The sequence below is a fragment of the Emydura macquarii genome, unplaced genomic scaffold (assembly GCF_026122565.2).
Source record: "Emydura macquarii macquarii isolate MOO-44397 ecotype Brisbane River unplaced genomic scaffold, CSIRO-AGI_Emac_v2 contig_312, whole genome shotgun sequence".
NCBI lineage: Eukaryota > Metazoa > Chordata > Testudines > Chelidae > Emydura > Emydura macquarii.
This window is the reverse complement of record NW_027130449.1, coordinates 9,117,671-9,145,467: the sequence shown is the minus strand read 5'-3', so window position 1 is coordinate 9,145,467 and position 27,797 is coordinate 9,117,671. Positions and strand designations below refer to the sequence as shown.

At 41.4% G+C, this 27,797-nt stretch overlaps 1 protein-coding gene across 5 annotated transcripts; it reads left to right on the top strand.

The window, feature by feature from the left end:
* The first annotated feature begins 52 nt into the window (after window positions 1-52).
* TBCEL (tubulin folding cofactor E like) lies at window positions 53-26,624 on the top strand. Of its 5 annotated transcripts, none has more exons than XM_067564778.1 (8): window positions 53-115; window positions 6,881-7,030; window positions 8,166-8,305; window positions 10,263-10,444; window positions 12,137-12,393; window positions 15,312-15,438; window positions 17,221-17,337; window positions 22,236-26,624. In XM_067564778.1, exons 1-8 carry the CDS (start codon window positions 70-72, stop codon window positions 22,552-22,554), a joined length of 1,338 nt encoding a protein of 445 aa, XP_067420879.1. In that variant the 5' UTR covers window positions 53-69; the 3' UTR covers window positions 22,555-26,624. The 5 variants fall into 5 exon arrangements, with proteins under 5 accessions (XP_067420879.1, XP_067420892.1, XP_067420908.1 ...); XM_067564791.1 differs by lacking the exon at window positions 53-115 and adding an exon at window positions 1,432-4,461 and having other exon boundaries at window positions 5,976-7,030; XM_067564807.1 differs by lacking the exon at window positions 53-115 and adding an exon at window positions 1,432-6,081.
* Window positions 26,625-27,797: the final 1,173 nt, after the last annotated feature.

Genomic DNA, 27,797 nt, shown 5'->3' with positions numbered 1-27,797 from the left:
GCTGCTCACGTGCCCCGCGCGGCCGGCGCTCACGTGATGTTTGGTTGCCGGGAAGCTGTTTCCGGGTCAATGCGGGACGCGCGGCGGCGGCAGGGCGGGGGAAGAGCGGGGCCGGGTGAGCGCCGGGGACCGGACGGGGGGAGCTGGGGCCTGCGCGTCCCAAGTGCCGGCGGGGGTCGAGGGGGTTCCAGCGTCCCGGCGGGGGGCCCCCTGCGGCAGTGGGGCTGTGCGGGGCCGGGCCGTCCGGGGACCCTCGGGCCTGCTCGCAGCGGGCGGGGGGGCTGCTCTGCCCGGGCCCCGGCGCTGCACCCCCGGTACCCCCTAGGTCCAGACATCCTGCGGGGCGGGGTGGGGCGGGGGCGAGGGCACTGGTGGCACGTCCCTGGGGGAGGCGTGTCGCTGCCCCCTTCATCCGCAAGGGGCTGGCTGCAGCCCCCCGTTCTCCGGGTGCTGTGGGCCTGTGGGGGGGGGGGAAGCGGAGTGACTCTGGATTTCTCAGCCCTCCTCTCGTGAAGGCAGGAGGAAAACGGAGGAAAGGCTTTTTCCTTGGCCGGTCGGGGAAACTGGCCTGTAATGTCCGGCTGCACCTTGAGAGTTCAAATATGAGCCCTTCATTTAGATGTCTTACCCCTTCCCCCCCGTTAAGTGCGCGAATGCCGTAGATAGGGGCTTGTTTTCACTGTGTGGTGGGGAAGAAGTAAGATGGGTGATTAAAAAGAAGGTCCAAGGTTCAGTTAAACTTAGCTGTGTACTCGTTCCTTACCGATGTGGGCTGTATCTGCTACCTGCTATAATATTCTGCGCTTCTCCCCCCTCAGAATCATAGACATGTAGGGCAGGAAGGCACCTAGTCCGTTTCCTGCAACCCTGCACTAAGGCAGGATTAAGTATACCTTGACTATCCTTGAGAGGTGTTTGTTTAACCTCTTCATAAAACCTCCAAAAGGATGGAGCCTTCCTCTGTAACCTTTTTCAGTGATAAGCTTTCTAATTACAAGAATAATTAATCCTGATATCCAACGTACATCTCCCTTGCTGCAAGCTACGTTGACTATTTGTTCTACCCTGGGTGGACATGGAGAAAAATTGATCACCATCCTCTTTATAATAACCTTTTACATATTTGAAGAGACAGCCTTAAGTTAGACTAAACGTGCCCAGTTCTTTCTACCTTTCCTCATACGTCTAAACCTCTTAATCACTTTTGTTGCTCTCTTCTTGACTGTCGTCAGTTTGTCCACGCTTTTCTTTAAGTGTGGTGCCCCAAACTGGACACTGTACTCCAACTGGGGCCTCACCAGTGCTGAATAGAGTGGAACAATTATCTACCATGTCTTATATATAACACCCTTATTAATAGATCCCATTTGCCTTTTTTTTTTTTTTTTTTTTTTTTTTTGCAACAGCATCACACTGTAGACTCTCATTCAATTTGTGATCCACTATAACCACCAGATCCTTTTCCGTAGTACTACTGCCTACACAGTTATTTCCTATTTTATATTTGTGCATTTGATTTTTCATCTGAAGTGCATACTTTGCACTTGTCATTACTGAATTTCATCTTCTTGACTTGAGACCAGTTCTCCAATTTATCAAGATAAATTTGAATTTGAATCCTTTCCTTGAAAATGCTTGTAAATCCTCCCAGCTTGGTGTCATCTGCAAATTTTATAAACATACTCTCTACTCATTCATCCAACTCATTAATGAAAGTATTGAATAGTACCAGACAGGACGGACCTCTGAAGAACCCCACTTGATACAACTTCCACAGTTTTACAGCAAACCATTGATAGGTACTTGTTGGTCTTTCAACCAGTTATGCACCCATCTTACAATATTTCATCTAGACCCTATTTCCCTAGGTTGTTTGAGACTTTCATGTAGAACTGCATCGAAAGTCTTATTGAAGTCCAGCTATATCACATCTATTGCTTTCCCCCATCCTCAAGGCAGGTTACTGTGGCAAAGTAGGAAATTACATTCATTTGACATGATTTGTTCTTGACAAATCCATGTTGGCTGTTGTTATCATGTTGTTATCCTCTAGGTTTGAACAGCTTGATTGTTGCTCCCTCCATCCAAGGATTTCAAAATTTATTTTAACTAAAGCAACCTTTCAGTACCCTTTTCCCCCACATTGAAATGCAAACACATCTAGGGTGAAGCTAGGTATCTGTTTCACAACACAGAGCAACACTGTACAACAGTCTAAGACAGGAAGTGAGAAATAATCTATCTAGATGGTACTGCATGCAGTCTTATGGTTTTCTGTCAACCACTGAAGCATTATTTCACTCAGGTTCTTGTTTCCTGTCCCTCACCATAGTGTCTGAGTCCCTTTCAGAAGCATGTTAAGTGAAGTGACTAGCATCTGTCATGTGGTTCTTTTCTTTTCTTCTAGTAGAACTGACCACTTCCAATAGATGGTTCAGTGATAAGATGTCCTTTAGCAACTCATTTCTGTTTGTTGAAATGATTTGCCATACTAGTTCAAATCATTGGTCAATCTAGTCTGGTATTCTATCTCTACTAGACACTTCAAAGGAAAGTGAGAAAATGCTCATAACAATGAGTAGGAGTTATTGTTCATTCACTATTTTAAAGGGCTTGAGAAATCACTTTTCCCAGAATTTCATGGGAGATGCATATCCTGACTTCATTAAGCAAAGAGCATGTTCTGCTGCATTCATCCCTTAAACAGTATTTTTTATGTCCCTGGGCATGTCAAAATGCATTGTTTGTTAGGTGAAAGACTGGTTAGGTTCTACACTTGGGGAGTCTTGGTGCTATTGGAACGTCATTAAAGTTCGTCTCTGTGTGCTTTAGATCACTGAAACTGAAAGCATTAAATTCTGGATTTACATTTCACTTCTGTCAGTTTGTCTTTCTTGTATGTCAATGGCTGGGATGAGTCTGTTTCACTCGGGTTACTAATCAGTTTCACTTTCTGGTTCTTCTTAGCATATAGTAGCTGTTGGTTGAGTTCACAACACTTCAGAGGAAAATTTAAATCCAGAAAAATGCTTTTCATTGACATTTTTAAAATATCATGGGTACCTTTACAGAGTAGGTTTTATAGCATTTCTGTATTAACACTTTTTAAAAAAAAAACCCTTAGTTTTTGGATCTAAAACTAGTTAATGTCCCTTTAATCAAATGTGTAAAAATGCTCACTGTGCAAATTGTCATGTCATGCCATTGTATGTGACACATGTTTTGAAATACCATATGCTGTCCTTGCATTCTCTGTTAACCCTTTCTTCCCTGAATACTGTGTTTGTATGCATACTTACCATGGTATACAGTGGTGCAGTTTTGGAAAAGCAAAATGCATCTAGGATGATTCACTAGTGTTAACTGCTTCGGGAAGGGAATTGGGAAGATTACTCAGCCCCTAAGTTTGCTGTCCTCTGGAGACAAAATTGGTTTGCTAAGCTAAAAATTAAATGTGAAATATATGTGGGATATTTCTGACTTTTTCTTTTCCAGGGTTGTATTGATGTGACTTTCTCATGTGGAATTTACCAACCAATGTTAGCTGTGTGTGTGAATTGGAGTGGAGTTGACTAAAAAGCAAAGTAAAGGGGAGAGAGCTTTATGGGTGAATGCGTTTCTTTTGTTTCAATTTTTAAAAATTCCAGTACAGAAGATCTGAATGCTTGTTTGGAAGCAAACATCTGTCTCTTCTGTGTGACTGAGCTACAAGTGTAAGTTAAAATCAGGGCATTTCAGCCCAAGCCTTGATCGTTAGCATGAATCATCCCTGCAGTATGTTGTGCATTTCAAGATGAGATGCATGTTTCAGAAGACAGGGACCCTTCTTTGAGTGTTGCCCTTCACAAACACCACGCATTGCACCACTGAAATGAAGCTGCATGGTTGGGAGGATGCGGGGGGAGGCACCAAATGGGTGATCAGCCTTGTGTGGCGATAGAGTGTTTAAAATGAAAAATTGGCCTAGGATAAAGTGGCAAACTCTTACAAAAATGCCACAAGGGCTTTAATGTCCACCCAGATAGAACTTCAGCAGAAGATATTTTTATTCCTGTTATGTGGTGTTGTGTTATGTAGCACAAGGCTTCTGAATCCCTGCCTACCAATTATAATGTATCTTTTATAAAATGGTGGCAGGTTTGGGTCATCTCACTGCTTATGATAAGTCCTTTGTGATAGAGGTACTCTAACTGTTTGTGACCTGAGAGAATTCATTCAGGGAAAAGCAAAGTAACGATCTCCAAGCAGTTCATTTGCAGCAGAGGGAAATCTGTGCAACAGATGTTTTCCTCTTTGTTTTAGTCTGTCATCCATCTGCACCTATAGTGGATCTAAGGAAGAGTTAATTGCAGCAGCAGGGGACAAAAACACAGTCTTCTGGTTAGGTAGAGGGAAGACAGACTCTTGGAGCCACCAGACTGATGAAGAGAAATATACAAGCTTGAGTTGACCTTTCTGTTGGTAATGAAAAACAGTTAATTATTTATACCTTGGAAAACTCAGACACCAGTGTCACAATTTTGACCTCATTTATGCTTGTGCAACTGCACTTCACAGAATTTAGCAGAATGATTTTAGGCAGGTTTTGTATGTTATGATTTCTTTTTATTTGCAGCACTTCATAGCCCTGATCATGCAAACATAATAATACCTAGCCCTTAGTGTTTTTCATTAGTAGCTCTCAAAGTGCTTTACCAAGAAGGTATGTATCATTTCTCCATTTTTACAAATAGGGAAAGTGAGGCATAGTGACTTGCCCAAGGTCTTCCAGAGGCAGAGCTAGGAACAGAACCCAGATCTTCTGAGTTTCAGGCCAATGTTCTAACTACTAGACCACAGTGCTTTGATGTGATTTGTCAAATTGACATCAGTGTAACTACTGTGCATGTAAGTTTTCGGTTTCAGGGCCTATGGTATGATTGGCCATATTCAGCAGTCAAAACAGCTGACTAATGGCTTTTTCGATTACCTTTAGCCTCGGTGAAAACTTAAGGTTGCTCAGCTTTGTTCTCACTCTGCAGTTATGAGAAGCAATTGCAGACTCTTTGAAAGAATGGGATGGCAGTGTTACTTTTGAAAAGACAAAGTTCTAAAACAAACAATATGTCTGCAGAGACTTTAGAGAGGAAAAGTAATTCTTATCACTTCTGTATTGTTCAACATGACAAAACGCTATGTCACTGTAGACTTGTGCCCTGGGCTGTTTGAATCACTAGTCTTCCTGGATTTCGCCTCATCCAAGATACCTTGCAGTCTACATTTTAGGACTCGGGGGCTGAATTAAGCCCTTGTGCTGTGCAGTTCCCTTGACTTTATCAAACACGATTTCTTTTTATCATAAATATTACGAAATGTTCAGTTCAGAGTCCTGGGTAGGAAATTAGGACAGATGAGCTAACTTCTATCTGGGGCACGTGTAGAATGCCAGTCACCATAGTATCTAGGTGCTGAGTAACTGCCACCCGACACTTGATATTCCGTAAAGGTCAGCAAATCACAATACACAAAGCCCTTTGATTTGGCATAGAAAGAGCCTTTGCTTTGTATTTTCCATGTTACCTTGCTTCATGTGGTGCATAAATACCAAAGTGACATGCGTCTTTGAAGTACGTTAGAGAGCTGCAAAATTGAACGAGCGAGAATTTTTTTTTTTAAGGCTGGCCTTGCAATTTCATCATGTGTTTGTGCTATTGATCCATGGCGTGGTCTTAAGCTCCTAATCAAAAGCCTGTATCTTTCTACCCTTCTTCCATGCCTGGGTAACGATCCCAGTTTAGCACCTTTGGAAATGATCAGATGAAAAAGGTTGATGTTCTTTTCTAGGCTAAAACTTGCTGTGAATAAGGCACTGTTGTCTATGATGATGGGCATATCTAAGATAAATAGTTTGGGTTAGAGCCTATACCCTACAGTTCTGATCTAGGCTGTCCCAGAGTCCTGTGACTGTGAGCAAGTCACACATCTCTCTACCTTAGCTTCCCCAACTATAGAATGGAGATAACACTTATCTGCCTTTCAAGAGGACTACGAGGATTCATTGTTTGTAAAGCACTCTGCATCCTTGTGGAAAAAAGGAGCTATGTAAGTAGAAGATATTGTTATGATGGCAATGGCAGTTCAGTTGTAATTTAGGATTTTATAGTTTTGTCGTGGGCATGGTTATATTAATCTCTTTGGGATTTGAACTACTGTGTCTTGTGTGCTTAAATAATAACTATGTTGCTTCTCTGGGTGTGTAATAACTATCTTATGTGTTCTAGTGATCATAATATTTACATAGTGCCATTCATTCGGACATGTCCCAATGCATTTCAAGAACTATATGCATGTGGCATCACTGAAATGCAGCCATTTCTGGGTAGGAGCATGTCAGCCAGGCAGACAGCATGCTGCATAACTCTGGGGCTGGAGATTTTAGCTAAAGACCCTGAGACAAAACTTTAAATTAAGTTCCATGGGATTGTAAATGTCCGTGCAGAGCAGGCAGGGTTTTAATTTTTATGATCTTGTTTAAAACACCACTGCACAGAAAGCAGCATGGAATTCAGTGTATCCACTTTGAAAAGATGAAGGACTGAGTTGATGCTGCTGGGATTCAAACTGGTTGAGCCAGGGAGTCTAGTAAGTGTTCAAGGTTGATGTTAAAATCAGTAAGCAGCCCTTTTCTGCTGTTGCTCACTGTCTTGTGGAAGTGCCTGGTAGTATTTGAGGGTGCTTGTAGGAGTAAACTATGTGGTGGTGTAGTCTGATTACTGCCAAGAGGTCCTTTAAAAAAACAATTGTCCGTTACTTAAGGAAGTAGAATAAGATCCACTGCTGGAGATGAGCTGATTAGTAGTGGATTGTGTACATTGCCTGATGTTTTCTGCATTGATTACAGAATTCCAAGAAGGGAACATGGATCAGCCCAGTGGAAGGAGCTTCATGCAAGTTCTTTGTGAGAAATACAGCCCCGAGAACTTCCCATATCGTCGAGGTCCTGGAATGGGGGTGCATGTCCCAGCAACGCCGCAGGGTTCACCTATGAAAGGTAGGTTTCCTACTGGATCTGAACATACAGGGGCTTGAGGGCGGGATCACAGTCATCCCATAGCTTTTATTCGTACAAGAGGAAGAATTCTACTGAATTACCAAACCACATAATCACACTTGTGTTGCTGTATGGCTTGTATCACTATTTAGTATGTATACTACAGTAGGGCTCATAGTACCCTGTCAGGATCGGGGCACCGTTACAGACACGTTACTAGCCTGGTTTTTCCCACAGCAGCAACTTAAAGTTGAACAGGCTTACACAATTGACTCTGGTGCTGGGGCAGGTTTCTAGGCACAAAACTGGGAGCCAAGAACATCTGAGTTGTAATCCTGGCTCTGCCACTGACCATCCTCTCTAAACTTGGGACTATTACTTCACCTCTATTTCCTCATCTGTGAAATGCAGATTCTTTTTCATTTCAATTGCTGAGAGGTTATTTAATGCTATTAATTACTGGTGAGGGGTTAGTTGCTGAAAATTTAGTTTGTCTCCCCACATCACTCACTGCCAGTTTGAAGGATGCCTGGTTCAAGATTCTCCTGCCAGTTGAAAATGGAAGTAAAGCCCTGGATAGCACTGAGATTCAGGGAGGTAAATTCTACCCAGCTTGTCCCCATTTCAGTAATTCTTCAGTGGCTGCAGCAATGTGCATTTGGCACAGGTGTCTTAACAAACACCTAACATTGCTCTGGATTCCAGCCAGCACAGCTGTTCTGTATTTTCTGGGCCCCATCTAGTAACACACAAAGTGCCTTCAGCTCTGATTTAGGTAGCATCTGCATCTGACGAAGTGAGCTGAGTCTCATGAAAGCTTATGCCTACAAAAATTAAATTTGTTAGTCTTTAAAGTGCCACAGAACTCTCATTGTTTTTGCTGTATACAGACTAACACGGCTACCCCTCTGGAACAGTCTGTTTAAAATGCGGATTTTAACCTGACTTCCTCTTAATGTGTGTCCAGCACTTGGAACATGTAAATCACTTTATAACTGCAAAATTATTGACTAATCCCTTCCTTTTGCTGGATTTCATACTTGTTTGTGTTCTTTGATGAGACCCAGGGATGACCTTATGTAGGTGGGAAAAAATGAGGCTGACTGGAAGGCATCTTATTCCTCCCCCATTTCAGATCGCCTCAACCTTCCAAGTGTGTTGGTGTTGAACAGCTGTGGAATAACCTGCGCGGGAGAGGAGAATGAAATCGCTGCCTTCTGCGCTCATGTGTCTGAGCTGGATCTCTCTGACAACAAACTTGACAACTGGCATGAGGTAAAGCGATTATGCCCATGCCTCGCTGAATAGCGATAACTACTGCTATTGCTATATTTATATTGCTAGATATGGGATCTTCTCAGTCATTTCAAAGTAGGTATATGTGTCCACTTTAGTATGTTCTAGTTCACATTTGAAGATCATGTTCTTGCTCTGTAGCTGTCAAAGTAAATAAACTTGTTTGCTGTGACGCATTTAGGGTATGTTTACATTAGAAATCATTCCATGCACCAAGCAGTTAATAAACAATATAGATAACTAATACAAGGTGTGCAATCTAGAGAATTTGAGCAGAGAATTGGCAGCTGAGAATCCTGGGTTCTACTCTCAATTCTGCCACTGATTCTGTTTGACTTGGGAAAGTTAATAATCCTCTCTGGGCTTCAGATTTCTCCTCTTCAAAATAGGGTTAATAATACTCGCCTACCTTGCTGAGGTCTTGTGAGATTTAATTAATTAATGCTTGTAAAAGGTCTTTGAGGTGCTTGGATGAAATGCACTATATACTTGCAATATATTAATAGTAGTATAATTATAGTACATTAAACTGACTTGTGTCCTCACCTGCTCATGCTCTGTTTTTATCCCACTGTTAATTACTGGAAATTGACATGAAAAAAAGCTGAACTGACAACTAAGGTTATTTTAAAAAAAATATTTAAAATTATTTCCTAATCACTGAACGACGCGTGGATATGGTATTGATGTAGGCCTTCTGACCACAGAAGAGATCTGCTAGGTCATGGACAGCATAAGCTTCCCCATGCTGCTTTTTGCTCAACACTCACTCAGAGGGGCCCTCTCTGTGGGTTTAGAATGGGAGGTCAGTTTGCAGGGGGCTTGTTCAGATTCTGTGGCGACCACCAACTATGTTTGTGCTAGCTGTGATGATGATGAACTTATGGTGGTGACACATGCTCACTAGAAGTGAGATCACCAGCAGCTCATTTTATGTTGACCCCTGAACGTCCATCGGATGGTAACTTAGTTGCTCTCAACCAGGTCTGTTTTAGTGCTTATTTGTGGTTGTGCTCATTTTAGTTGTGTAACGTGTTCTAAAAGCCTTAATCAGTTGAAAGGTATACACACCTATTCATCACCTCCCTCAGATGGTACTCCCCACACCTGTCTCTTCCCATTTATACATTGCTCCTCTGCTACAGTTCCCCCAAGTCATTCACATCACTCACTTCTACGCACCCAATCACGTGCCCCATATTATATTCTGCACCTTCGATATATATATCCTGGTTGCCCTCCTTTTTTGTAATTGTTCATCCTAACTCCATGCTATGCACGCACACACCTGATATATGCCAACACAACAGTTAGCCCCAAGCACTGTTACATGTGTGTTTGGATTCATAACCTTTCAACTTCAGCATAATGTGAGTAAGAAAGCTGGTGCTTTCACAGATTAATGAAATCTAATAAGGAATCCATTGTGCATGTACAATGAAATTCCATCAGCCTTTTATTTTAGGCAAAATTGTGTGGTCTCTAACCGGTGGGGAACAGTGAAAAAACCGAGCAACTAATCTGTGTAACAATCATACGCTCGAGGGACGTGCTCTTGCCTCTTTCTGCCTAGAGAAAGGGTCCAGCAGCCTTCTAAGATGCTGGCTTTTATGACTTGCTATTTCTTAGGCTGGTGTTCAGGTGAATTTTCTGATCTCTCCCAGGGGATCTGCTTTCCCTTATCAAGCTGCCTTCAGAGTGTAATTAAATGAAATGTGGAGGTGAATGTGCAATTAGCCAATCAATTGAGATCAGTGAATAACTTGAGTATGAATTACAGATAGCTATCTAGAAGCCTTTATTTTTTTTATCCATATAATTTCTTTGGCACACAGTCCTGCTGGAGGATTCCTTTCTGCAAGATGGAATATTATTGAATGAGGTCTGATTACCTCCTGATACGCTTCTTTCTCTTGTTTTTTTTCTCCCCCACTAGGTCAGTAAAATTGTGTCAAATGTTCCCCACTTGGAGTTTCTAAACCTGAGTTCCAACCCTCTGAATTTGTCAGTTTTAGAGAGAACATGTGCTGGGTCTTTCGCTGGTGTTCGCAAACTGGTGCTAAACAACAGCAAAGCTTCCTGGGAAACAGTCCATACAATACTGCAGGAATTACCAGAGTAAGCATGGGGAGCATGGTATGACAGGAGATGTGCCCATTTCATGCGGGCAAAACTCATAGCAGGAAAGGCTGCTATTGGGTGGGGGTGAGTGGGCTGAGTAGAGGAATGGGATATAGTTTCTTTGGGACTTGGAAGGTTTAACTCCTGCCATTGAACCAACTGAATGTCTTCTTGCATTTCTGTGTCTGAACTTGCCTAGAGCTTTGCATAGGTACATAGACATATTGAATAAATCTAAATACTGGCACTGAATTAATGGATTATGGTCTTGATGATTCAGTATGTGACACTCTTTTCCATTGAGCCACTACTGAATGATGGCAATGCACCATGTTAATGGCTTTTGGATGGAACATAAATCTGAGGTCCCAGTCAATTGTCATTAAAGATCTCATCACACTTTTCACAAAAGTGTACATGTTAATCTCAGAGTCCTGCCCAATTTCCACCTTGGCAGTGGTATTCTGCCTCCCTGAGTTGCCTTTGCAATTTCAGTTGGATACCAGATTGCTCTTCATGCAGATTTGTGAAGAAATCTATTATTATGGTATACTGCTTAACCAGTACACCCTTAACTGAGACTGCCACTTTATTCCCAGGGAGCCAATTTAGCCTACGGATAGCCAATAGTAATGATTGCTGCTTAAATAGGACAATGGTAGCATACATTTTCTTTAATAGAGACATGTTAAGCCATTGCCAATGTGGTCTGAGAGAGATTTAATCAGATGTGAAATTCTAAGTTCCAGTCTCAGTACAGAAGGTGCTAAATATTAAAAGAGAGAAAAATCCACTGAGCATAATTTGTATTCCCATTTCTTTATTCAGTACAATATTTCATTGTAAATGTCTTCAGTCGGGGTTTTATTTTGGGGGAGGGGCTCTTATTTGGGATGTTAGACTGTCTTTTCCCAGTTGAAAGGATTTGCCTGTATTATTACCATTATTACCATTATTATTATTTGTCATGCCTTATTTAAAACAATTGAGTAGCATCACTGTCATCTGACAAATGCACGCCACCTCTCACCCTAAAAGTGGCCACATGAGCGGTGGATGACTTTTATTCAGGAGCTGGGGGTTATAGTGCAGTAACAGTCTGTAATGTTCCTGATATTCATTTTAAATCTCTTGTACAATTCCCATGACTTTGGTGCTGGGAACGTCCATAAATGTAATATACATGAATAGATTTTCAGCCTCCACTTGTGCACTATTAAGGAGCGTGCCCAAATTGTAGCTGCAAACTTTGCTAAAAAACAGCATGCTTGTTCAAGCCCTTTAGGTAGTTAATCTGTGTGGTATTTTCACCTGCAACCATTACTTGGTGGCTTTGGACCAACGTTTCTGTATGTGCATGTGTTCACTATTTAAAGGCTACTTGGAAAACTGTTCCAAAGTGTTGGCAGAACTTTTAGCGGGTACTGGCACCTGCCAAATCTACATGCTCACAAATAGTGGCTAAGCAGAGGCCTGGCTGAAAATGTACTCCAGAGTTTGAAGCGCTTTGACAGCCATCTAACTGAAAGGTGCTCTAGGAGGTCCTATCTATGCTGAGATTTCAGAGAGTGCTAGGGCCCTTCATGTTTAAGTAATGCTTGAAAACTGCATGTACAGGGGCCTCTACGTAAAACCATTACCCTTTAACATGAAGCTTTGAGGTAAGAGTGTATTTCTTTCTGTGTGCAGCTTGGAGGAGCTCTTCCTGTGCCTTAACGACTATGAAACAGTGTCTTGTTCTCCAGTTTGCTGTCACTCTCTTAAATTACTCCACATAACTGACAATAATCTTCAAGACTGGACTGAAATTCGAAAGTTAGGAATTATGTTTCCATCACTGGACACGCTTGTCCTGGCCAACAATCACCTAACAACCATTGAAGAATCAAATGATTCTTTGGCCAGGCTGTTCCCAAACCTGCGATCCATCAGTTTACATAGATCAGGTGAGGTATTGAAAGCAGCATGTTCTTTATATTTCATATTGATCTAAACCTTTGCTTTGGTTGGGGGGAGGGGACGGGAGAGGAATAATCTTATTTTGATGCAAATTGAAACCTATGCTTTGACAGGGTGGGGAGAAGCATGTTATTTTGCTAGTGGCTTCCTGCATCTTTGCTAAAAATGAGCATTCTGCCCTCAACATTGCTTCCTGCCGGCTACTCGTATGCTAAGTTGATGAGAGAAGGTGGGGAAAGCACACGCCTGTGCAGTAGAATATCCCTGTAGGACCTCCGGGTAGCATAAATGTATTGGACATATCTGTGCCAGAGATTACAGTTGTCTTCAGTCCTGTCTTCCCTGGCCTTTCAGCAAAGTCTGAAGACTTCATAAGTACAGCCCAGATGGGGCTGTAATAAAAGTTGTCTGATTAGTGTGTCTAGGTCACTAACTGGGCTAGAGAAAATCATCCCCCCTCTACACCCAAACTACGTTAGAACCCTATTATTTCTCTAGAACAAGAGAGATGTCCAAGTTGTGGAAGTTATAACTGAATCTAAACTTTTACAAAATGTGGATTCCGCTCCCGGGAAGTTAGATCTGGATCAAAACTTTTACAAAATGTTACACTGTTATTGCATTATTGTTGTTGACTATTATACAGAGCCATAGAGGGCTTAAAGTATTAATAAAACCCCTTTCACAATACAGTGTAAACACCAAGCAGTGCTATATACCATGTAATAAAACTGCAGCTAACTACCGAAAAGAAACCTTTTAAGTCAGACTAGAAAAATGCTGAGTCATTGTGAGGTCCCATCCTGTGGGAGACAGTTTTGCTGTTTTGGAACCAGATGTTCAACCCCTCCTGGATACTAGGCACCATATTGGTGGTATGAGGAGCCCCAAATGGAACAGAGAATAGAAATCCCAATGAGGACATAACTTCCTAAAGAAAGGAATGGCATGGAGTAAAAATGTGTCAGATAGATTAAATGCACCACTGTATTTTGGATAGCTCTGGTAATTCGTTCGTTGAATGGAGACTGCAGATTGTAAGAACGTCTCTACGGTTCACTGGTGAAATAACAAGTGCACGTACCAAAATTATGGCCACTGCTGCAAGATCCCATATCTTTCAATTTTCTGCAGGATGAATAGTTGATAGTGATGTGGTCTTATTCACGCCCTAATGTGAGTGAATTAAAGCATTAGACCATACCCTTCTGGTTTATTACTCATTCCTCTGCCTACTTTAAATCTTTTTGTTAAAGCATTTTTCCTACATGTCCCCAGTTTTGTACCTGCTGTTGCCAGTTGATATAACTGAAGTTTTTGCATATTAAATATTGATGAACTTGGTCCTGTTGAAACTTGCTCCTTGTCTTGCTGACTGCTGGGTTTAGCAGAGATCTGAGATGATGTGAAGGTGATTGGTTTTCAGAGGAGTTGTGATGAAACATCTCAGTGTGGGGTGATGGGAGTTCAACCAGGTTTTCTTGTCAGAGTGGATACCTCCAGCAGCATAAATAAGCTGTTTCCTTTTCAAATGTAATTGCCTCTGTTATCTTTCTCCCAGGCACAGTGCTTTCTCTTTTGACCTGCAAAGGCGGGGTTCTCAACAATAATTTGATTAGAAGATGAATATGACCCAGTTACCTATCAGTTCTTCTCTGCTATCACCACTAGCTGGGTTGGTCCACAAGTAGAAGCGGGAAGGCATTTAAGCCTCTGTCACAAGCTGATACTTATATCCCAGTGCTTATGGTATGCACACACAGCTGACTTCATTACCCAAGGAATGTATTTTAGTCACAGGTTGACTTGACCAGAATATTACACTTGCCATGGAAGAAGGGGACAATCTGTCTCTGCAAGATACTCTGCTACACGTAGGAATTGCAATTCTGGTCTGAGTGATCACTTACCTTCTGAGACCCTTGCAGTCTCTAGAACAGCAGAAGTGTCTGGACTTGACTTAATTTCCTGACTTGGGTTGACTCACATCACACCTTTAGTTTTCATTTGAACTGATTTTTTAGGGATGCTGATTTCCTTTTTATCTATTATAGTGGTGAAAATCTCCCACCAATTTCTAAAAGAAGTGTGTAACATTTAGTACATTAGACTTAACAGCTAGAACGTGCATGTAAGAAGTAGCCTGTGTTAGCATCTGTCTTCTGCAACAGCAAGAGGAAGCAAAGATAAGCACCGGAGTTAATCTTGACACATAATTAAATAGATTGTCACCTGGTCCCCAGCCTTCCTCACAACTTTGCTTCAGTTCTCAGAACCCAGCACAGATCTGCAGAAAGTTGAAATTGGATGAAAATATTTTCATTAAAAGGCTGGATGGCTCATCAATGGCATACCTGCACGTCACGAGTTCAGATCCAGATCTATCTTTGTAGTCCATGAAATTAGCCATTTGATGGCTGCTTGGTGGCCCCTAAATTGACACAAGCCCAGCTTCATTAGTACTTAACCAGAATCCTTTTTATTGAAGCAGCCATCATAAGTGATGCTAATTGCCATTCAGCAGAGATGCCAAGGACTGAGTAAACTATGCAGACTGAACTCCCCCCCTCAGCCTTAGAGATTGTCCCTCCAGACTGGTAGGACAGCATAGGTGATCTTGTGCCGCTCCTTCACATGCGCGAATAAAGGAATTCAGTCTCCAGCATTTCACCAGCAATGCACTGATTTTTCAAACAAACGCAGACTGTCATTCTCCTGAGTTGAGAGATCCATGAATAGCATATGAGTTGACCCTAACACTAAATAACACAGTGATAAATGGATGATAACATGAAATGATTGACTACACCTGTCTTGTATGACCTCTGGCTATATCTGGTATTCTTTGATATATATTTTGTGTGCTCTGCATGTGTGTGTTTAAACAACTCATTTCTTAAAGCAGGTCTGCACTGCTGGGAAGACATTGACAAACTAAACTCTTTCCCCAAGCTTGAGGAAGTGAGATTGCTAGGAATCCCTCTTCTGCAGTCCTACACCACTGAAGAGCGCAGGAATCTGTTAATAGCCAGGTCTGGTGTTTATTTGCTCTGCTCGATAAAACATACTTGCACAGTCACATGACCTGAGATGATAAGATCAATGTCTGGGGGCAGGAAAACGAGATGAAGGGTATTTTAGGGGGTACTGCTGATTCATGTGGTATGGATGCACATTAATGTTAGCTGCAGAGGAACGTGGAATTCCTGCAGAATGAGAAGGGGACACGAAAGTGGAAACAGCCTAAATAGAAGGCTCCTGTCATAGAAGTTACTGTCAGGAACTATGGGCACTGGTCCAAAGCCTATTGACTTTAAAATGGGCCTCAAAATAATGAGGTTATTTAGGATGATCTTAAACCTCTGAATAATAGTCATATTTGTCCATTAGAAATTCTAAATATTTGTTTCAACATACAGAATCAGCATCACTGGATATTTCTAAGTTACAATAATGTTTCCCAATACAGAGTCTATTACTTTTCTGTTTGTACAATCAATATTGCTTTGAGAAGATTTCCACGTTTCCAGTCTCTCATGTTTTAAATGGAACATTTAATATGTGATAAAAGAGCAGCCTTAAGCTCATGAGAGCTGGTGTTCCTCATTTCCAGTAGGTTGGATACCTAGCTGTTCAGGAAGGTGTGTAAGATTCTTGCTCGGGTGGGCTCTAAAGGGTTAAAATGTGTAGCGACCCCTTTTGGTGTGAGTGAAGTGCAGTAATTATATATTCTTTATTACTATAAACTAATAATATACTATAGAATAGTACGTATTATTGTGTACCTATTAGGACTGGTAGAAAAATGCTATATAAATATCCATGGAGTATTTTGGATGAAACAAAGTTTTCATTTTGATTGTTAAAAAACAAAAAATTCCAAAAAATGGAAACCAGTCCCCCTCTATTTTTCCCCCACTGGGGGAAAAGGTGGGAGAGAGAAATAGAAAATTGTACATTTTTTTTTTTTTTATTTCCAATAGCTGATTTTTCTTTAAAATGTATGGAACATTTTGAGCAAAATGAAAAATTTTTGCAAAAATTGTCCAAAAAAAAAAGTTTCAGTGAAAGTGTTGATCAGCTCTAATTTATATCTGCAGTACACTGACTCATATTAATATACTCTATTATTTTATTACAAGGAAATTTTTAACCTGATTAGAGCAGAAAATTAACCTTAACTGAAGAAAGGTAAATCTCATGCAGCATCTCCCTAGGATGTTAGAAGCAATGGCTTAAATTTTGAAAAGTAACTAATCCTTTTGGGGGCCCATTTGAGCTACTTTAAAGGGGCCCTATTTTCAAAGGGTGGGGGGTAGGCTGCTTTCAAGTGTTTCAAGTGAGGCTCCCAAAATCACTAGTCACTTTTGGAAATTTAGGCTGGTGACTCTAACGTTTAATCCTGGGAGTTGGGACTCCTGCCTCTGCCACTGAGTCATGGTGCTTGGGTAAGCCACTAATGTTCTCCGTGTCTCAGTTTAACCATCAGTACAATGAGCACAGTAAGTATGTACTTAACTTTGAGGATGTTTGTAAGGGGCTTTGAAATCTTCTGATGGAAAGGCACTAAAGAAGTACTGAACCTTTATTATATATGCACAGAAATAAAAAAGTAGTTAAATAATGCATAATTCTACTTGCTGCAGTGACGCTGCATAGTACTTACCTTCCTTTGAGAGCAAGATTTTGGGGTCTAAGCTATGCAGCCCTGAGGATAAAAATCACGTGCTGCTGTTGGCTCCAGAGTCTTGCTGGTCATCACTGCTAGGTTTTCATATCCTCGTTAACAATGTTCCTCCATGTTCTCCATGCAGATTGCCGTCTATCATCAAGCTTAATGGGAGTGTCATTACCGATGGGGAGCGAGAGGACTCTGAGCGATTCTTCATTCGGTATTATATGGACTTCCCGCAGAAGGAAGTTCCATGCAGGTACGCACTTCAGGGCTGAAATTCAGAGAAAAGGAAGAGCATAAAAGAGGAGAATGATGTTCATTAGGTAGAAAGTGTTCAGCTGAAAGCCTGTCTTGCAGGCTAGACATGACACTGGAAATCAGGGCTGGTCCTTGTAACACCTTGTTCTCCCACCATCCTTAGTTCATATTCATTGATCTTCCCATCAAACTCCTGCCTGGGGTGTATCTGATATCTTAGTGATTCACTGCTGTTTCAGATCTAGCCTTAACCTGTCCCTTCCAGGAGCTGCTAGACCGTTTGGTTCATGATCCTCATCACCTCTTGTGGGCAGCCCCTATTGCCGTCTCACTAATCCCCCTGCATCCTGGAGTCTCTTGAATCCCATACTGATGCTTCTCTCTGTTGCCAAAACAAAATGGGTCATCCCTCTCGCCATCTGGTGGGTAGAATGTACATAGCAATAAAAGCTTTCCCTCTTCTAAAAACTCCGATCACAAGTTTGTGTGGGTTTTTTTGTCCCCAAAAATAGGCTCAATTATCTGATGATCTTCGTGAACTACTGAACTTTGACAGAGGCTGTGCAGTCAATAGATTCTGTTACCTATACTGATTCTTAGTGGAATGAGACAGGTTTGATCAAGCATCAAGTCATTGCTCATAGCACTTTGCGTTTATTTAGCGTTTTGTCCAGAAACTCAGTGCATTGTAAAAAACAATGGAGCCTCACAAACCCTTCCCTGCGGTAAGGAAGTAGATGAGTAAACTGAGGTACGGAGAACTCAAGTGACACAGTGGGCGTCACAGGGAGTCCATTGCATAACTAAGACCAGAATCCAGGTATCCAGACAGTTGGTCCCTTATTTAACTAATAGGCAAAACTGCCTTAAAACAGTTCTTCAGTTTAGCATACCTATGCAGTCACAGTGTCAGAAGGCTCAATTCACAAATGACCCCGCAGGTGTTTGGGGAGGGGCAGGAGATGCTGCTAAAAGAATTAAACAATTTCATGCACGTAGCCTCTGAATGACTTTATTGGAAGGGATCTCTGCTTAACTACTACAGTGATGGGTGCCTAATATGTAATTAAACGATAAATTACTGAGAGAAGAAGAATTGGGTTTAGACTCAATTATACATGAAGCGTCTATGAAGATTGTAAGCTTTGTGGTAGGGACTATGTATTTGCACGACACCTAGCACAATGGAATTCTGATTCTAGTCTGGATGCTGTCACAGTCTGACATAGTAATAATCCTGTGGAGAGGCTTTACACTTAGAGTGAAAGCATTACTGAGCAACCTGCTATCTCTTTACACTATCTGTGTAAGGCTAACAGGGAAATGAAGGAAATTTGTGTCGCCTCCAGCTCCTGGCCTTTAAACACCATTGCGTCCATCTTCCTGATCAATGGGCCCTTTGTCTGAATGCCTTCATCCCTACCGCTTCTCTGAGAGACTTGTGCAGCCATTAAAGGTTGTTTTTCCACTCCAGAAAGCTTGTCTGCCTTTTCAGACCATGCTACAGATGGCTGAGGTGTCTCCAATGCTGAGTTCAGGTTTCACTTCCTGAACCATTGTACCCCCCGCCTCCCCGCACAACACACCTGGTGTCCCTTCTTTCTGAAGTGAATTTTCTTATCTCTCGCCCTCATCCCCCCAAATCTGGCATCTGCTGTCAAACCTGTATGTAAAGTCTGTTCCTAGTTAGATCAAAAGCAAGTGTCGCTGATGAAGCAGCAGGGATGCATCTGCATTACTCATAGAGGGATCCTGGAAGCTGCCAAAAACAGCTGAGTTGGACATGCCTGTACACAAAAAGCTTGCGAACAGAAATGACTCCCTCTGCTATAGAGGTGTGTCCTGTTATCTATACAGAAAACAGCATGATGCCTCTATATTTCAGCCTGGTTGCATTGTAAATATTCACAGTCTACATGTTACATGAACTGGAAAAGGAGTGAAATGTACAGTATAACTTTCCATCCTCCAGTGGCTTGAGTTAGAATGAAGTCTGGCTTCTTGAGCGACTCCTCTTGGCAGAGGGTTTTTAACAAGTTATGTGCTTGTCTGGGCTGTTGTTTGTACATAGCACATCGAACAGTTTTAGCCAGGTTCACTTCTCTGGCAGTCAGTGTCTGTCAGGCTGTGGAGGATGATTATGTAAGTCTCTGAGGTGCCTATTACCTTGGTATCAAAGTACCGCATGAGTACTGTGTGTTAGTCTTTATTGATTTTGGGGGAAAACAAATGTTTTACTGCAGAATTTGATTATGGTACAAGAAACAGGCTCTGAGATTTTTCTGCCTTTCCCCAAGAGGGGCAATGGGGCTAATGTTTCACAACACACAGCGTGTTTACTGTGTGTGTTTTCACTTACAGTGGAGGCAGAGACTGAGGGTATTGGTCCCAATATTCATCCCCACTTTTCGTCTGCCGCTGTGTTGCAGGGGGAGCTCGGTGCTTCTCAGGCACACGCAGACCTTCTGACTCTGCTGCGCTCTCTACGTAGCAAACTGTTTCCTTTTTTGCAAATGTCAGCATGATTCATGGCTTTGCTTACATTTTGCATGTGGGAGAGCAGCTGAGCCTGCAGCGTGCAGAGAGCTGGTGAGACTCGAAAGGCAAACGTGAAGCCATGCGGTTTGCAGGAGATGTGGGTTCTAGGGGAAGTGCATTTTCTGTCTCACTCACTCTGTCTCCCGCTGGAGACATGAGGAAGTGCACTGGGGAAATCCTCATTCCTGGTGTCAAGGTGGTTAATGCTAATTTAAGTGTTTGTAAGATATGGGGAATGTTTCCTCCTCTCAGAGCCATTGGTTTTCTACATAGACCTAATTGTATCTCCCTGTTTATTGTGAGAACAGGGCAGTGGCCTGTATTTGGACACTCCGCCCCTCTGAAGGCTCATTTTGTCCAAGATGATAGGGAAATCCTAGTGCGCTGTGGCCGTTACCTCATGCTCTGTGCAGACAGAGGGCCTGCTGTTATGAAGGAACATTCCTACCTTTAACATGAGTCCCTGGGGGTTCCATATTGCCAGGCTCCATCATCCCCTGGCTAGGGCAGTGACACAGCATTGATCACATTAAGCTCTGAGTCAGATGGGAAACAAAAAGAGCTTTCTGTGCAGCCCACTGTGGAGAGACTCTGAAATGTAACCTCCTGTCTGCAGCTCTCGAGCTTTGTCATTTCAATTACCTTGTACTTTGCGTTGACTTTTTGCCACTTTCCCAGCCCGGCAGGAGAGATGCTACTTTCTCTTTCCTGATGGGAGAGATACCAGCTGCTGGGGGAATAGAAGAGAGACTTACCTCTTCCAGGGAACGTCTCTGTGTGACTGGACCTTGTCAAGACAATTTTTAGGGCTTGTCTGCATGGGGAAATTGGCTGACAGAACTGTAGCACTATAACTCTTGTTGGATGCAATTCTGAAATAAAAGTGACATTATTCTGGTATAATTATTCATTTTTATTCCGAAACAGAGTGTCTCCCTGGGGAGTTAGACCAGCATAGCAATACCAGTATAATTAGAATGCTGTAGTTCTGCTGGTCAGTTTTCTCATGTAGACAAGCCCTTAGTTGTTTTCATAACTCCATCAACCCACAGGACCACTAAGCTGGTTCTTCTCTCTGCACCCTCATCTGGCCAGGAAAAGCTCCGTGATCCATCCTGACGCCTGCTGGGTGCAAAAAAAGTCTAACGTTGTTTCAGATCAAAGTGGCCTTCTGATGGGTGTGCAGCACTTCCTGAAAATCAGGCTCCTTTAAAGTGTCTGAAGTTGGGCACCTTAAAATTGAGTCATCCAAATTCATAGTTGTGTTTGAAAATGTTGACCAAAGTGCTTTGTATTAGTATCGGTATTGAATTCTGATACTTTTTAGCTACATGTTTGGGCAAGAGAGTTAAGCTATTGTTAGAACAATATTCTCCCCAAGTCAGAATAGGTGGTTTGAATTTCTTTCCAGTTATTGAATAACTTTTCTCAGTTTTGTTAACTGATGAAAGGAGTATTTTCAGAGCAGTATACAGGTAGTCCCTACACATCCTGAGCTGCTGATAATGCCGCCTTCTAAAATAACATACATTCTCTAAGGACTATATTCTGTCTTCCATTCAGTCCTAATATCTTTACTCCTTTGTGGCTTTGGCCATAGTCTGAGACAAGGTTATTAGACTAGATGGGCCTTCTGCTTTTGTTCCTAGTATGGCAATTCATGTAAAAACGTGTACTTTTTCCCAAGCGTGTATGGAAAATGACAAGAGTTGAAACATCACAGTCTAGATTCATCCTTTGTGGAAATCCTTTTATGTCAATTGACCTTCATCTGGAATGAAATTGATGTAATTAATGAGTTATAATGAGGACCTCCCTTTAATCTCTAAGATTTAGTGGCAAATGTAACACAAGAGACTTGGTGCATTTTTTGCTGTTCCTGCACAGTGCTGGTGTATGAGGAGGGAGCTGTATTACTTCTAAATTACTGAATTCTTAAACAGTGTTCTTTACGCAAGAGAAGATTTTCTTCACTAGCGATTTCACCTCAGGTTAATTTATTAGCTCTTAACTTGATTGGAGATTTACTGAAGAGTACCGTGTTGTCTAGTTGTTAAAATGAAGTGCAGGGTGACTTGTAGTTAAGATGACTAGGTTCTGTTTTTAGTTCTTGCTGAATCAGTGGGTGTCTTGGCCAAATCATTTAACCCCTCTGAGCCTCAGTTTATCCATCACTAAAATGGTTGCCTTGCTTAACTGACTGGTATTAAATAAGCCTTGCAATTTATTTGCAGAGACCCCATGGAGATCTGTAGGTGGAAGATGTCCATATTATAGTTACAGAGCAAAAGTAATTTGTGAGCAGTGTGGCAATTGTATGAGCAGTTCCGACACAGCTTTCTGTTTTTCATTTTCTAGGTATCATGAACTAGTAACAAAATATGGGAAGCTGGAACCCTTGGCAGTAGTAGATCTTCGGCCCCGGAGCAGCGCGAAGGTTGAAGTTCACTTCAAAGATAAGGTGGAGGAGATGTCCATCCGTCTAGATCAGACGGTGGCAGAATTAAAGAAACAATTAAAAACTGTAGTGCAATTGTCAACAAGCAACATGTTGCTGTACTACTTTGACCATGAAGCTCCCTTTGGTCCTGAGGAGATGAAATACAACTCACGGGCATTACATTCTTATGGCATTCAGGATGGAGACAAACTTTTTGTGGAGCCCAAATCTAAATAGCCTTTTCTGGCTTTGTGCATTCACGCAAACACACACACAAGTTGAAGACTTTTTGCTGGGTTTTTAGTTTGGTTGGTTGAGGTTTGATTTTGTGTTTATACCAGGTGACTTCTTAGTCCAGGTAATGTGCCCAGATCTGCGAGACACATGTCACCATCCGATGTGTATGAACTTGAGGAGATAATTGACTTCAGTGTGTCTGTTTCAGTATGTCTGATACTTTGATGTTCTCATAACTGTTCCGGTATACTCGTGAATTTAGTATGACTGGTCAGCTCTTCAAGCTAAGAGGGATATTGTGGTCCATCAATAAGGGAGTCAGAGCTCACTGCAGAATTCGGTCAGTACTTCTGTTAAAGATTTGACTCAGCACTTGTCCACCCAATTATTTGACTCTGGCTATAAATAGCTGAATTGCTGTTTATCCAGCCAAGTTGTTGTTGAGCTTAGTGAAAAGATTTTAAGTAGTATTCAGCCTGATGCAGAACTCAGGTATTCAGAACATCTTAAACTCTGCTAGGTTTGCAAGAGTAAATAAGATGGGAGAAAGGAAAATGTTCCAAATTTAAAAAAAAAAAAAATTACTTGCAAAACTCACTATCTAGAGCAGCAGCTAGTTCTACTCTGATCTCATGCAAACTGTTCAACTTCACTAGATCTCTAGCAGTGTGTGTAGTTGAGTGACACATCTGCTGTTACTGAAGGTCAGAGTTAACGGTATTTTGGCCAGTTATATTTATACGCTAATTTGCAGAAAACTCTGGCTATTCTTAGATGGGTTTTGCATGAATTGGGAATCCAAATTAGCAGCACAGCAGTATGCTGAACAGTATAGTGGAGTTGCTTTGAAATGTCCTTTCCCTATTGCCTGCAAGATCCACTAATAAGCACTTACCCTTTGGACAATTTGTGTTGAGAATAGAAAGACTAAAATCATTCTCCTGACAAAGTTCTATTCTTTAGTATAAAGTCCGATTCTTTACTCTTGCTCCAGGAACTTACCTAATCTAGCACTTCCCCCTGCCATTTTAATGTGGCCCCCCTGTTTAAGATAGGTATCAGTTTTACTTAAATCAGTTTGTAGAAGGTGAGTAGATGAGAAACTATTCACATTTATCATAAAGCAGATGTTCACTATCCACATTCAGACCCCTCTGGCCCCCACCAAACTCTCCATGGGCATAGTGTGCTGATTTTAAATAGGCCCTTTTTTCCTTTAGAGCTGGGTCTCTTATTTATGATCCTCAGCTCTTTTTTGTCTCCCTCTTGTAAATCACACAGCTGTTTCCCTTTACAGTGCCCTCCCTTGTTCCTCTGTCACCTTGACAAGTTGAAGACTTTAGACTGACTTAAGCAACTACATTTTTTAAAAATGTTTTTCAAGCAGTGTAGTCAGGGCTCTAGTTACGTACGAACTTCTGACCTTAGTTCTTTAACATCCCCACTGGCCCCATCCACTTTCTTTCTCATGACACTTTTGTCTGAGTTACTGAACTCCTTTATATTCTCAGAGTTGTGTATTCTCGTCATACTTGACCTGGATTGGTGGGGGAGGGAAATAATCTTATACTCTTCAAATTCAGTATCTAGGAACTATTCAGCTGAGAGTGGTTCCACATCTAAGGTAAACAGAAATAAGAGGATTCAAGATAGGTTAATTATTTGTGCCTGGTAAGAGTTGCTCTCCTGGAAACATCAAGATGAGCAATCTAAAACAGACCAAGGCTTGCATGTATAATATGGAATCCCCGTTACCTGACTTGATCTAATAAGAATAAAGAACCATGGAATGGTGACAGTGTAATATAAGTTTTAAGGACTCTTGCTGCAAAATGTGCTTTATAAGCTTTAGCATAATTAGGAATGTATTTTCTGCCCATTTGGGCAGTAAGTGCATTTGCTGCCCTGCAATGGAACGCCAAGCCAACCTTTATGTATGATATATACATACATACACATAGAGGAAGTTGTGTTTAATAAGATATTTTATTATAAAACAGTTTTATGAAGATATGGTTGTTTAATATTAGAAGAAGCCTATTTCTGCCGTTGACCTACCGTATGAGTATGTTGTACATCAGTCATAAGCTTGTGTAGGTTATGTGACTGATGCAGATATAAAGGAATAGCAGATCTAATTCTATAGAGCAGTAATCACCTATCTTGGGTATATTTATGGCATTGTAACTGGTATTAACAAGACACTGTAATTATTGACCAACAGTTTCAGCACAATTTAATATCTTGGGTTTAGCAAAGGAAATAAAGTCAATTAAAGCGTTTGATGGGATCTTACAAAAGCCCAAGTATGTGCTTGTAAGTTTGTTTGCCTATGAAAAGTTTTGATTATATCCAGAAACAAAATGGGTGCTGTTGCCATGATGGCTCTGAACTACAATTAAATATTTTTATGATGGACCTGGTAGGAATGGGAAAACCGAATAGAAAAATAGAGGCGTTTTTAATAAGCAAGGATGACGCCCTCTGCACAGATACCTGAGATTTAGCACTATCCTGTAAACCAGATCAATGGTCCAGTCAGGCTTGCACAAGTCACAGCACAGACACAGCAGTTTTGCCATTCCAGAGGGAACAGATTGTCTCTAGCCAGTATTATAGAACCATTTACATTCTGTCCAGTCAGCAGAATATGCATTTCGTATGATAATTTCAGTAGACTTCAGCTGTGTCAGAAAAAAAGGCCACGCCAAAAAAGGGAATGATCTACACATCCAGCTGCTCAGCCCTTGAATAGAGGGTAGAGTGGGGGGAGGGAGGGCGGGAAGGAGGCAAATTGCACAAAATTGGATCATCTTCCAATGTTGTTGCCCATTGGAAGTTGGGTCCTAGTTTTGCAAAATGTTCCCGTTTAAAATGGGGTTGCTGTTGAGCAATTTCATAGAATTTTGGAAGTCTAAAATTGCAGAAATTGTCACCTAATTCCAGTTGACTGCTAATGGTCCAGAATGCCAAAACGCTCTGTATTTGTAGACATTCCCAATTCAATGAATGGTCCAGAGTGTGTTTTCTTTTATTTAAAAAAAAAAAAAAAATCTTACTAGCTACTGCGCCTCCTGTGTCTTTTAACCATGTGCTACTTTTGTCAGCAATTGTTTTGTTATTGATGTTGCTTCATGCACACAAGCCTCCTGTGGGTACTTTACCTAGAGTGGATTTTCTAACTACCTAGTTTACAGGGAACTACATGGAATTACAAACTCGAACAGCTTTGTGTAGTGAGGTTAGATGCTATGACATTTTGCTTTCTGATTTGTTTGTGTCTTGAATATCCATGATTTGACCAGCTGTTACAACTGGATTGCTTAAAACAGCAAATTTATGGGATGTACAGTTGTAACAAAGAATGTGTCCTCCACTCTGTGTATGTGCTGGAAACCGCTATGAGCCCTAATGGGAGTTAAGTACATACTCTGGGTGGACAGTTAGACCCAGTCCACAGCAGCTTGGGAAACTACTAACAAACTTAATCATAGGCCTGGTCTACACTTAAGAATTAGATTGACCTAGCTACATTGCTCAGGGCTGTGAAAAATTTCCCACCGTGAATGCCTTAGTTAGGTCAACCTTAACCCCCAGTGTAGACACAGGTTGGTCGACAGAAGAATTCTTCCATCAACCTTAGCACCGCCTCTCTGAGAGATGGCTTAACTACATTGATGGAAAAACCCCTTCTGCCAATGTATGTAGTGTTAGACGTACCATTATATGGAGAAGGTAGTCAGCCATTTCTCACTGATTTGTCTCCTGCAGTTAATGGAAATTCCTTATTTTTTTTCTTTTTTTTAATATAATTTTAAACATGAAGGTCTATTCTTGGCACTTGTTATAAATCTGTGTAATCTTTAGCAAGAAAAAATATGCTCCAATCCTGCTTTTTCTCCTCTGTTCTGGTGTCTCTCCCGGGTACTGAAGTCAGGGGGAGTATGCTTTCTGCTCCAAAAATCTGCATTTGGTTCTATGGCAGAGTTTCCTGAAGAACTCCTATCAATTAGGTAATTGGTTTGATCATTTCAATAAACTTATTTGAATTTTTGCACACAAAAAAATAAGTTTCCAGGGGGTTTTTTGATAATTTTTGCATTTGTTTCTTATACTAACAACTTCTCCTGCCTCCCCAGCCCACACATCCTCTCCCCTCTGCTTTTGGGACAATTAGAACATCAGTTCCTTGGTGCAATAAAATATCTGTTAAAGCAGCTTTTGTCTCCAAAAGCAAATGCACGTTTTCTTGCTCCTGAAAGATTCCTATTGTTGAGACTGGTTGAAAGTGATTTTGAATTGTCAGTGCTCAAAGTTCCCATGCCATTATCTTAAGCACAGGTATAAAGTCAGCAGGAGCCCACAGCTTTAGAGTTGGATTTTGAAAAGCTTTTAGTGTTGACCTAATTCTGCTCCCATGAAAGTCAATGGTGACACTTGCATACTTCAATGAGAGCAGAGTTGGGCCAATGCTAAGTGCTTTGGAAAATCTACCCTTAAGCTCTTATCTCTCCATCCCTGTTCCCTCACTGCATCTAGCAAGCACCTAGGCAAAATAATTTACTACTTTGACCTCTTCAGTATAAAACCTGGTCCTGTATATGTAGGTTAACTTAAACTCCACTGATGATACCATTAATACAATCATGGCTATCACAGCAACGGGTACTATAGCGATAGCCTAATAGAGCATTTTCTATTGCGGATTCTTACAACGTCTCAACGCTTCTGTACTTGTTTCTCTGCTGAACAAAATTGCTTTAGCGTGTTATGGTTGTGGCACAAGTGGGAATAAAACCCATGAGCCGTGAGTCAGCCCCTTCCTCTACCCACTCACCATGCTGCCATTCAAGGTAAATTAGTTTTATCCACAAAGACAGACCCACTAAAATTAAGGTCAGGCTATTGGATTACATATTTTTTTTTGGCTATTTGTAAATAGCTTGGAGCTAACACTTGAAATAAAAATGGCATGTGAAATTGATTTTAAAAGTATGAAGTTGTTTCTTCAGCTTCTGTCTTTATTTGGAACGCCACACTGTTTGTGTTAGTGTTGCTGGGGTGGCGCAGAGAGACATAACCCCATAGTGTTTCTTTAACTTGTAACAACGCCCAGAGATTCATGTGGGCAAAACTGTGTTATGGCAGATAAACTGCAAGTCTAATGTTCTGGTTGTAACTGAACCTTTCTCAAGGATATATGGGTTTGCTCGCTGTCCTTGAATTGTTCCATTGTTCCAGAC

Excerpts from the sequence above, each read along its gene's own strand:
- TBCEL (XM_067564778.1), top strand. The coding sequence starts at position 70 with ATGCGGGACGCGCGGCGGCGGCAGGGCGGGGGAAGAGCGGGGCCGG. Across the intron at positions 116-6,880 it reads CGGGGGAAGAGCGGGGCCGG|AATTCCAAGAAGGGAACATG; the intron begins GTGAGCGCCGGG and ends CATTGATTACAG. Across the intron at positions 17,338-22,235 it reads CAGAAGGAAGTTCCATGCAG|GTATCATGAACTAGTAACAA; the intron begins GTACGCACTTCA and ends TTCATTTTCTAG.